General features: G+C 34.8%; 1 protein-coding gene across 4 annotated transcripts in view; it reads left to right on the top strand.

The window, feature by feature from the left end:
- The window catches only part of DPP10 (dipeptidyl peptidase like 10), a 1,363,298-nt gene that overhangs the window by 1,056,226 nt on the left and 294,845 nt on the right, over positions 1-12,227 (top strand). For all 4 annotated transcript variants that reach the window (XM_019837999.3, XM_045033696.1, XM_019838002.3 and 1 more), the window contains exon 5: positions 4,803-4,877. In XM_019837999.3, the coding sequence (XP_019693558.1) occupies positions 4,803-4,877 (75 nt within the window). The remainder of the gene's footprint in view (positions 1-4,802; positions 4,878-12,227) is intronic.

The raw sequence follows: 12,227 nt of genomic DNA, 5'->3' as shown, positions 1-12,227 counted from the left end.
AAAATTCAAACATCTCCTGTAGGATCTTATGAATATATATTTTTAAGTTCTTTTTATTTTAAGAGAGAGAGACAGAGAGAAGAGGGGAGGGGAAGAAGAGAGGAAGAGAGGAAGACAGAATCCTAAGCAGGCTCGACATTGTCAGTTGTCAGCGCAGAGCCCCACACGGGGCTCCATCTCATGACCTTGAGATCATGACCTGAGCCAAAATCAAGAGTTGGTCGCTTACCTGACTTAGCAGTGTAGGTTCCATCTCTCACTCCCACCCCCTGCTGGATATTCTAAAAGGACTATAACCATAACACATCTGAAATTGAAATGTTTCAGAATTTCCTCAAAATATGTTTTTTGTTTTTCACTTTTGCCTAACTTAATTACAATAGCAACATTCACCCAGTGCTAAAAACTTGAAACATAAAATTACTTTGGATACTTACTTGTTTTTCAGTGTTCAGATCTAATCATTAAATTCTTTTGTTTTTATCTATCATCTCTCTTGCATGTGTCTCTTCCTCTCTATGCCCCTGCTTCACCCTTGACTTCTTGGCATTGCTTGACTAAATTGTCGTGAGATCCTGTTACCAGATCTAATGACCTTAGGCTGTCATCAGATCCAGCTCAGTTTTTACCCAACTGCCAGATTAATAGTTATAAATTCAAATCTGATTTTGTTGCTTTTTTTTTTACTTTAAACTTCACCATTCATGAAACACAGCAATCAGCTCTGCTATATTCCTGTTAGCAATAGTGCATGCATTATTAATATCAACAGTAATCATGGCGCTGACCCCCATTTCTACAGTAATCTTTTTAAGCTACTTGTGCATATTGTTAAGGTTATTCTAATAACATAGTCTATAATTTCATTTAAGTGGGAAACACTACATCATGAATTGTTCATTTATATTGCCAGAAAATATATGAAAAAGTTACCATTCTGTTCTTTAAGTCCTATAACATTGTCTTCTTGCCCTTTCCTCATCCTTATGGCAATTATTACTTTACCCCAAATTAGCAAACTGGTGGCCCGCAGGTAGAAATTGGCGCCTATAAATATATTTAAAAGTATTGGTCTATAGTTAAAAATCATGAGATTGTAAATTAAAGTCTTGGTTTCTAGCTTATCTTGAAAAAAATGCAACACTAGAAATACTATATGAACTTTCTTAGAATATGATAGTTTTCTGGAGCCAAGGGATCACTGCCCCTTTTAGATAGTCTGACTATTCCATTTGCCCTCAATTTACCCATACAGCTTAATTCTACTTGTCTATACTCTGTCCCTCTAGGCATTTGGGTGTGGGAGTCCTACTCTACCATAGACTATAGAGAAACAGAATGCTTGTCTCATCCTTTCCAATATTAGATGGAAAGGATTTTAATGAGCCTGGTTTCTCAACCTTCTAGCACTTTCAGTTCTACTATGGTAATGGTAATATTGTGAATGTTCAAGAAGTGAGTTTTGGTAGAATTGAATGATACATGTGAATGAGGTACTGCGAAATCTTCCCAAGCTGCCTAGAAACATGCATTTTCTTCTCAACTTGATCAAATGTCTTGCCTCCCTAATTTAATTGGTTTAGTTAACCATCTGCATATTTATTTTCCTCTGTTTATCCAACCTTGCTTGGCTTTAATTGAATGTTCCTGGATGGCAGAGTTCATGCATTTTAATGCCCTTTGTACCATGCCCAGTGTCAAAAAATGCACTGGTAGGTGTAATTGCTAAATAATTCCAATAAACACATGCAGAAAATATTTCTGCATCCTTTTATTTCAATAGTAATTAAGCGATTAAATATATAGATAACTTAATAGCCTTATTGGCAATAATAAACCTTTCAAAACACTAATTTAAAGCCATATCAAGTTGAGACTCAACCAGAACTGTATTAGTATCTGTAATTAGGGTCATTGTAGATCAAAGGGTCTCCTGTGGCCGCTAGAAAGAATGAATCTCCCAGATGCAACAAATGATAACGTTAATGGTTTATGCTAAGAGAGATTTGCCTGAGACTTCTGATGTCCTGTGACTAAGCTGCAAGAATGTGTTTCTTACACGTGTACCACCATCAGCAAGTCACTTTGTAGCATCAGTGACCTGCTCACAACTCTCTAAATTCAGAGAAGGTTCAGCAGCTTGGGCCCCTGAAAAGGTACTTGGAAAGTTTCCCAGTTTATGTGCTGTATAAGCTGGAGGCAGTATAGTGATAATTAATAAAGTGCCAGACTGGATAATTGTAGGAACTGTAAAAGATACTATAAAATGTTGTTACTGGAGGCACAGACACACCTGTGAATGTGTGAAGTTAATTTCTGTGAGAAACATCACATGTGAGTGGATGAGGACGACAGAGGTGAGATGTTCTTTAAATAATTCAGAAGGGAAGCTCTCTTCCAAAACGTAAAGAAAGGAACTCCTGCTGGTGAGATAATGCAGGATTTATTCAAAGAGTTTCTCTTGTATTCTCTTGTTATACATACTCATCTTCTTGAGCAATTTTTAAATAAATAGTAAACCTCCCTTTATTGTGTAACAATACACCTCTTGACACTGTAGTATTGAAAGACCTGATCTTATTTTCTCAATGTCACCCTAAATTCTGTGCAGACAAATTTCCATTAAGTTTTCCTACACAGTAAGTTAATGACAGAGAAAGGAAGAATAAGAGTGAGGATACCAACCTCATAAAATTTTCATGAGGAATATTGAGGACTATTGAGATTTGCTAAATTATAAGCAATTTACAGAGCTGATAATAGATCAATGGTAGCTCTCTTTCTATCATTTTTTGTTGTTAGTTCCATTATTATTGAAATGAAAACTAAAATCCTTGAGGTGAATTACTGCCAATGACTATTCTGATCTTCTTTTGAAGTGTCTTATACATGGGCTCTATAAGATAGATGTATGGAGGCAAAACTCCCAAATCTTAATATTGCCATATAACAGTATTTTTTCCCAGACCATTGCATTCTCTTGTGTATCAGGCTTAGAGATTAACTATGTTATTCTAACAATTTTCTAACACCAGCTGGGTGTCCTATAGTTTGATTCAATTCTAACCACCCAGAATTAGTGTAGACCCTACCGGTTAAGGATTTAGTGCCTGCCCCCACTTAAAATACCAGCTGCATGTCCCAAGTCCCTAGGCTACCTGCATTTCAGACTAACTTGGCTGCAAATTTGGTGGTTCCCACAGTCCTCCTTCAGGTTTGATAATTTGCTAGAATGATACAGGAAGTGCTGTACTTATGAATACTCATTTATTTTAGAGAATACAAATGAAGAACTAGATGAAGAGGTAAATAGGGCAGGTCCAGAAGGGTCCCAGCATAGTCTCTGTCTCTGTGGAGTTGGGGGATGCCACCTTCCCGGTACATTAGTATGTTTACTAATAAGGAAGCACCTCCAAATTTCATCATTCATAGTTTTTTTATTGAGCTCTCATTACCTAGGCATGATTATCATTGGCCATGCAACTGAACATCTCCCGTCCCTCCGCCCACCCTGGCCTCCAATTAGGGTTAAAATTCTAATCTTCTAGTCAGGTGGTGGGCACCCCCTCCAGAAGCTGTCTAGCCACTCTTCCCTGGCCTCTACCCCTTGAGTCATGTCATTCCTATACACCAAGCATGGTTAAAATTATTAATAATAAATGACACTCCTTTCGCTCAGAAAACTACAAGTATTTTCGAAGCTCTGTGCAAAGAATCAGGAAAAAAAAGACTCAATATATTTTTTTATTATACCACACAAACTATTTCAAATATTGATTAGGCTGAGTTTCTTGTCCTTTCCATTGTGTTTTGAGGATTTCTAAATTTAAAAACCTTGACTTCTCTTTTTTTCCATTTTTAAAAGAGTTCAGTCTTATAGAAATTGGCCTGACATAAAGTATACAAAATTATTTACATAAGTATTTCTCTTCAGAAGCTATACAAACTAGTTTGCCCAAAATGCATATACGGTTTATTTTATTTTTTGTATTTTGTAGACTTTTGGCGCATTAACTCAAATTGTTTGCCTTTTCTTTGCATCTGAAATTAAATATAATCTCTATTTCAAATCAAATTATTTCTCCACTCTCAATATATTTCTTTTTCTCTTCATTTTCAATTATTTCTGATAGTAGGCCTATTCAATGATAGAATTGTAGGCTCAAAACCAATCAGGTGCAGTGTAGTTATAATCAAGTATAATCAGTATTTATGTTTTAATTAATTTTACTATGGGAGTGTCCTCTAAAGAGACTCTGTCTTTAATATAAGTATCTTCTTTTAAATACAAGTATGAAACCTATAAGGAAACAAAAGTAGAGACAGAAATTATGATACCACAACATGTTACTCTTTCTTCCTTCCTTCCTCCCTCCTTCCCTTTCTTTTCTTTTTCTCTTTCTTTTCCTTTCCTTTTCTTCTTTCTTTTCTTCCTTCCTTCCTTCCTTCCCTTCTAACTTGAAAATATAAAAGCATTTTGGTTACTTAAAAAGTTCAGTAAGTTTTTGCTTTTTTCTTATGAAAATATTAACATAGTCTTCACATGATATACATAAAAAAGATGCTAGAAAATTTTCTTCCTAATGAAATTTGTAATAGGCCTCTCCAAGTGTTTATATCCATCGGAATAAGTATACATACATGCATGCATATTTATAATAGAAATCAAAATGCCTTTTCCACAGAGTTATGATGAGAATTCAGATCTTTTTAAATATCTACATTAAATATCCAAATGCATATTAATGTCTCTGTTATTAAGGTTTTTACTGCTTTTGTAACTGCCTTTTTTTTATTTCTAGGTAACCTTCAAAGCCTCAAAACATTCAGTTTCACCAGATTTAAAATATGTTCTTCTGGCATATGATGTCAAACAGGTAAAAAGTGATCTTCTTTGAAAATCTTTCCTTGTGATTCATTCAGGTAGCAAGTCATAGTTTTATTTGGTCATCTACTCCTCTAGAAACAATTTGACATATCCAATAGCTGCAGGGGGATACTGATAACCAGTATTGCACAAGAGAGGTTTGGAGAAAGTGTCCTGTCTTCCATACCTGGCTAGCAAATACCTGCAGCAGTCTACTAGGTCTACATGCTTCCTAGTCTATCTCTTTTAGAGGGGAGTGTGGAAGGTGTATAGCAAATTGGACAAAGTAAGCCTTTTTCCATTTTCAGGACAGCCTTATTATATACGCAAGTGCTTCATGTATGTATAGATTAAGGAGTTTGCTGATGGCTGTGTCCTGAGATGGAGTGTACATAATGGGAAGGGACTGGTGAAAACATTGATTCTGGTTGTGGTCAATGAATTCTTTTGTGGTATTTGAGCATAAGCCTGTGGTTGTAGAAAATTCTGAAAGCGGGTCAAACCAAGGAATCAATTCTGAACAAATAAAATGCTCTAATTGCAATTAGCATTTCATTATTCTGTGTCAGCTCTACAGCACACAATTAGAACAATATGTATGGTTGTTGAGTATTTTGTATTTAGATATAATTTGCACTGTTAAGAAGCAAAGTAAATGTTGAAAGGCAATTCAGCAGATTAGCTTTTGTAGAAAATAAATGATTGGAAATCATTCAAGAAATTTTTATGTGCTTTAAGACAATAAAAATTTATAGACTTAAGACAGAAGTCCTCATATAAAGCATTGAAAGTCTTTGAGCACATAAAATTTCACAGTTCCAGGGACCTTCTAAGTAATTATTTTAGTCTTTTAGTATTTTGGAATATACATGCACTATGTTTTTAGACAAGTTTATATATTTTCATTTAAAATAACTAATTTACACTGCAGAAGATGGGAGATTATGATCAAAGATCTCTTTTCCCATTATAAATCTTGGCCTTTTTACTTTACTTTTGTCCTGTTCCCTGTATTCACTGAGATTTGAAAAATACATGTGATAGGAGAAAAACATTTGTTTTATAAACAAAATATTACAATTTCCAAGTTTTTAAATAATATTCATTATCTAAACATTTTTAACTTCATATAAATCTGTATTAAACTGATAATGAATTTAAAAACAAAACAGGTTTTAGTAGCTACCATAATCAAGAGTATGTGGAATGAGCAGGGGGATAGACATAGACATCAAAGAAATAGTTTAGAGAACTGGGAAACAGATCCATACAAATTTGACAGAAGTGCAAATGTAATTCAGTGGAAGAAAATAGTTTTTTCAGTAAGTGTTGCTGGAGCCATTGGGCATCCATAGGCAAAACAAACACACAAGCAAAAATACACTGATCTAGGCCTCACAGTATATCAAAACTCAGAATGGAGTTGGTCTGTAAAAGAGGATGAAAATCCAACCTACAGGCTGGTAGGAAATATTTGCTACTCCCATATTCAACAAGGACTAATATCTAGATTATATATAAAAACTCTCAAGACTCAGAGTTACAAAAGACAGAACAACTATAGAGTCTTGTGTGCACGTCCACGCAAGATTGAATCATCTAATTCAAGAAACATACAAACAGATAGAGGTAATATGACACAAACACTTGTATCCACTGTGTACAGCATTGTGTGAGGTGTTAGGGAAGTGATAGTATGGAAGAATAGAGAAAATTTCCATTCAAGATGATCATGGTGGGAAGGGAAGCCTTTGATGGGAATTGAAGAGCAAATAGGTAAAGATGAACAGAAAAGCATCCCACATGGGCAATAACATAGGGCTTTGTGGAACTAGCATTACATCTTGGAGGGATAGCAGGCAGTTCAGAATAACTAGCCTACTGGTAAATAACAAAACTTTATACCTAGTGGAGCCCAACTTATAGAAGAACTTGAATTCCATTTTATTCTTTACAGTTTATACTGAGATGGCTGTTTGGTAGCTTTGATGGTTTTAGAGTAATGAAAGGCCATGATTTAATGTGTGTGTCTGTGCATGTCTGGCTGTGTGTGTGTGTGCGCGCGCACATGTGTATAATGCCCATTAACAAAGACGGGAAGAAAACAGTCATACAAAATGCAACCACTTAAATGCATCCACTAAAATTATTTTGGTGTGTTTTATTCATTCCTTTTATCTCCTTTATGTGTAAAAGTAGGTAAACAGGAATTATCATATATTAAGCATTATTTGGGGCAGGCTGGAGTTGGATGCTTAATTGGCTGAGTCACTCAGGTCCCCCAAAAGTAACATTCGGTAACTGAACTGAAATTCACAATAGTCAACACAAAATAAGCTGCTTTAAAGTGTACGATTCACTGCAATACAGTACATTTACAATGTTGTGCAGCTATCCCCTGTATCTAGTTCCAAAACATTTTTATCACCCAAAAAGAAATCCCTGTATCCATTAATCCATCAGTCCCCCTGGTCCCCATCACACCTTTTGGTAGCCACCAATCTGATTTCTATTTCTGTGGATTTACCCATTTGGATATGTAACGGAAATGAAATCATATGGCATGTGACCTTTTTGTCTGGCTTTCTTCACTTAATATAATGTTTTAAGTTTTATCCACATTGTAGTATGTATTAGCACTTCATTTTTTATGGTTAAATAGTAACCCTTTGTATGTATATATCACAGTTTGTGTATTCATTTATCCTTTGAGCAATATTTGCCTTATTCCCACCTTTTGTCTATTAAGTATAGTGCTGCTGTGAACATTTGTACTCATGAATTTCCTGAGTGCCTCTTTTAAATTTTCAGAGTATAAATTGAGGTGTGGAAGTGCTGGGTAATATGCTAATTCTGTGTTTAACTTTTTGAGGAACCACCAAACTGCTTTCCAAAGTGGCTGCACCATTTTATATTCCCACTAACAATGTATGAATCCTAATTTCTTTGTATCCTCGCTAAACACTTGTTTTTTCCATCTGTCTTCTTTTTTTATTTTGTTTAATGTTTATTCATTTTTGAGAGAGAAAGAAAGAGAGAGACAGAGTGCCAGCAGCGGAGGGGCAGAGAGAAAGGGAGACACATAATCTGAAGCAGGGTCCAGGCTCTGAGCTGTCAGCACAGAGCCTGACATGGGGCTCAAACTCAAACCATGAGATCATGACCTAAGCCAAAGTCGGATGCTTAACTGTTTGAGCCATGCAGGCGCCCCATTTTCTGTGTCTTATTATAAATTATCTCCTTGTGGTTTTGGTATTCACCTCCCTAATGACTAGTGATGTTGAATGTATTTTATTTCTTTTTATTTCTTTTTATTTCTTTTTTTGGAGAAAGGACTCTTGAATTCCTTTGCCTATTTCTTTATTCTTTTTGTAGTTGTGTTTAAGAGCTCTTTTATATTCTGGACAGTAGACACTTATATGATACATGACTTGAAAACATTTTCTTCCACTCAGTATATTGTCTTTTCACTTTCTTGATAATGTCCTTCGATGCGTAAATTTGAAAAATTCTGATAAAGTTTAATTTATCTACATGCAAGCTCTTGAAGTTGTATTTAGGAATCCACTGCAAACTGAAGGTCATAAAGTTTTATCCCTATGATTTTTTCTGAAAGTTTTATACTTCTAGTTCTTATATGTAGGTTGTTGATTCATTTTGAATCAATTTTTATATATTGTGTGAGATAGGTTTCCAAGTATAACACATTTTAAGGCTCCTGATATATTTGGAAGCACTGCTTTCCAAAATCGTCATGTTGCTTTATACTGCCCTTAGGCAATGTGCGGCTTGTTACATTACCATCTTTACCAACTTAGAACTGTATTTTAAAGAAAAAGTAATTATTAACTTGATTATCTACTGATCAAATACATATACACATTATCACTCTCTCTGTTTCACACACACACACACACACACACACACACACACACACACACACACAGAATCAGTATTAGTTTTATATAACTATGAAATAAATTGCCCCCAAATTAGTGACTTTTTAAAAAGAGTGTTTATTGTACTCTGTTTCTGTGTAATGGGAATTTGGGATTGGCTTGGCTGGATGGTTCTGACTCAGCATTTCTAGTGAAGTTACAGTCAACACTGAGCTGGGTCTTCAGGCATCCGACAGCTTAACTGAGGTTGAAGAATATGTTTTCAAGGTACATCATTCACATGGGTTTATGTAAATTTGTGTTAGCTTTTGGCATGAGGCTTCAGGTTTCTCCCTGGGGACCTTTCTAAAATACTGCTTGAATGTCCTAGTAACATGGTACTTGGATATCTCCAGAATGAATAATACAAAGGATAAAAGCAGAAACTTAAATGTATTATATAATCCTTCCTTAGGACTTACCTGTTACTTTGAGGGTGCCTAGGTGGCTTAGTCAGTTAAGTGGCCAAATCTTGATTTCAGCTGAGGTCATGATCTCAGGGTTCATGAGTTCAAGCCCCTGTGTCCGGTCCTGTGCTGACAGCACAAAACCTGCTTAGGATTCTCTTTCACGCTCTCTCTCTCTGCCCCTATCCTACTCACATGCTCACTCTCTCTCTCTGAAAAATAAACAAATAAACATTTAAAAAAAGTTACTCATTACTTTCACAATCCCATGTGTAACAACTACCAATATATTCTCTGTATCTATAAGCTTAGTGCTTGTAATTAAAATTTTTAATATTCTGCATATAAGAGAGATCATATAATATTTGTCTTTCTTTGTCTTATTTCACTTAGAATAATGCCCTCAATTTCCATCCATGCTGTTACAAATGGAAAGATTTAATTTCTATGGCTGAATAATATTCATATACATATGCATGCGTATATGTGAATATACCTGTTGAACCCCTCTAGTGTATCTTTCAGTTCAGTTATTATATTCTTCAGCTCTGTGACTTCTCTTCACTACTTTTGTCTATTATCCATCTCTGTTGACATTCTCGTTGTGTTCATCCATTCTACTTCTCGGTTCAGTGGGCTCTTTATGAGCATTACTTTGATCTCTTTATCAGGTAAATTAGCTCTGTTTTATTTAGTGTGTGTGTGTGTGTGTGTGTGTGTGTGTGTGTGTGTGTGTGTAGTTTATCTTGTTCTTTCATGTGGAACATATTCCTCTCTTCTTTATGTTGGACTCTGTGTTGGTATCTATATATGAAACAATCACCTTGCCCAGTCTTAAGAGATGGGCCTTGTGTAAGAGATGCACCTTGTTGTTCAACCCCGCCTGAGCTCCTGGTTGTCTCTCAAATCTCTGTGCTTGTCCAAGCAGCCTATTATATTTTTAAAACATTCTCAGTGTTTGAGGCTTTGCCAATACCTGTCAGCATCCCAAAAGAGAGGATCCTAGCACTTCAATTCAGGCTGAGTGGAAGCCAGACCTCAGGCAGCAGCTTCTTAGAATATGCCAATATATATATTCTGTGGTGGGCCTGCAAGTGTAAAAGCCATGTGATCTGAAGGTGTACTTTTTCTTTTCTTTTTCTTTTTATTTACTTTTTTTTTTTTTTTGGTCACAAAGGTCAGTTCTAATTCAGTGTAGTAGACCACTAAGAAATGAGGATTTGGGGGACCATTTTAGCAGCTGGCTAACTCAGTCCCTTATTTTCTTATTTTATCTATCTATCTATCTTACACCAAAGTATAATCACTCTTTCCGAGGTCCCTCAGATTTTCATCCATTGCAGTTCAGCATTTTTGTTAAATCAGGTCCAGATTTTGAGAACTTTCCATAAGCATGGCTCCTTGGCTGTCGTTCTCTGAGTATATTTATATATTCATACACAAAATTAAATGTATTTATATACATCCATATAGATATAAAAACCACACACATATTTCCTAGTTATTTATATCTTATGTATTTGAATACTGTTTTAACTAACATTCTCAGCACCTATTTTCAGTTTTATTACCTTCGTTGTGAGTAATGTATTTATGTATGCCATTCCTTTTTCTTTTGTTGTCTTTGTGTATTTTTTTAAGCCACATGTTTGTGTAATTCAATGATAGGTTTTTTTTATCTTTTTTAAACACAATGTTCAAAAAATATTTCGCCTTTAATTTTATTTTTCTTAAAATTTGAATTTTGTGATAAAATTCATCTTTTACTTTGCTATGTTTTTTTTTATCTCTAGGCTTAGAAACATGTCCACCAGTATGAAAATACATCATTGTACATCCCCCCCCCCTTCTTGGTTTTTATGCATATATGTTTATTCCATCCTATTTTCAATTGTTCATGATGGTGATTAAAACCAATTTTCCTAAAAAGTCATAATAATGGAAAATACCTCTCTTTTGTATAAATTAACATTGATAATAGTCACTTGGGAGGACCACAAAGGAATATTTTTGATGTATTATTAAGAGGTCACACAACACAGTTGAGAAATGTAACCTGACTCATGGTTACCACACATGTCCTCAGCCTCAGTTTCCCCATTGCTGTTATAAAGAAGAAGAAAATATGAATTACTTCTCAAACTTACTATATTGAATAATTGCCTGGTATGAAGGGAAAGTCATGTGATGATAATTCTGCCTTAAGTAGATATCTATATCTGTATATCTATCTGCCTACCTATCTATCTGTATATGGTGGATTTTTAGTTTTTGTATTGGATAATTTCTCTGATCACTAATTTTTCTATTACCCTGTTTCTTCTTTGACAACTAGTTAAATAAGAGATTGCAGTAGAGGGGACAAATTTTTGTTGAGCACTCATATTGTGCCTATCATATGGGAAATGTGTGTATCAATTTAAACCTCCCAACGTTCTTGCTCGTTGGCCAGTGATAACATTTTTTACAGAGGTAGGAGACTTGGAAATCTAACTAACTTAATGGCCCCACCTCACCATTTCAACATTGGGACACTATCCCATCTTTCTAGGTCCAAAGCCTCTGGTCTTTTGATCACACAGCCATTTTGAAAGTCTTTATATATCTTCATAGCTTTATTCTGTATGCTGGAGTAATTATTTTCTCATTCATTTGAAATCATGTCAACTGTTCTAATTAAGTAATTGCAAGACAAATGGTACTTTTATTTGCAGTGTTCATGCAGCATTTATTATGCTTCTCCAGGCTTGTGGTTTACATTTCATTTTTGTATCTGCTTCTTAGAAGTTTTTTTTTTTTTTCATTTCTTTTTTTTTTCCAACTGTGGAATGAATTTTTATGCCATAATTTGAAAATGGTAAAAAAAATAAAAGAAGAAATTATGTTAATGATCAGATTATTTGTGGTTAAAAATTGGCTAGTCTTTAGCATTTCTTGTATTAGGCAACGTTATTTTTTGTTATTTGAGTCATAAGTCATAAATAGTTTCAATTTAAACATTTAAATACATTTATT

Source organism: Felis catus, chromosome C1 (assembly GCF_018350175.1).
Source record: "Felis catus isolate Fca126 chromosome C1, F.catus_Fca126_mat1.0, whole genome shotgun sequence".
NCBI classification, from domain to species: Eukaryota; Metazoa; Chordata; class Mammalia; order Carnivora; family Felidae; genus Felis; species Felis catus.
This window is presented reverse-complemented; position numbering and strand designations above follow the sequence as displayed.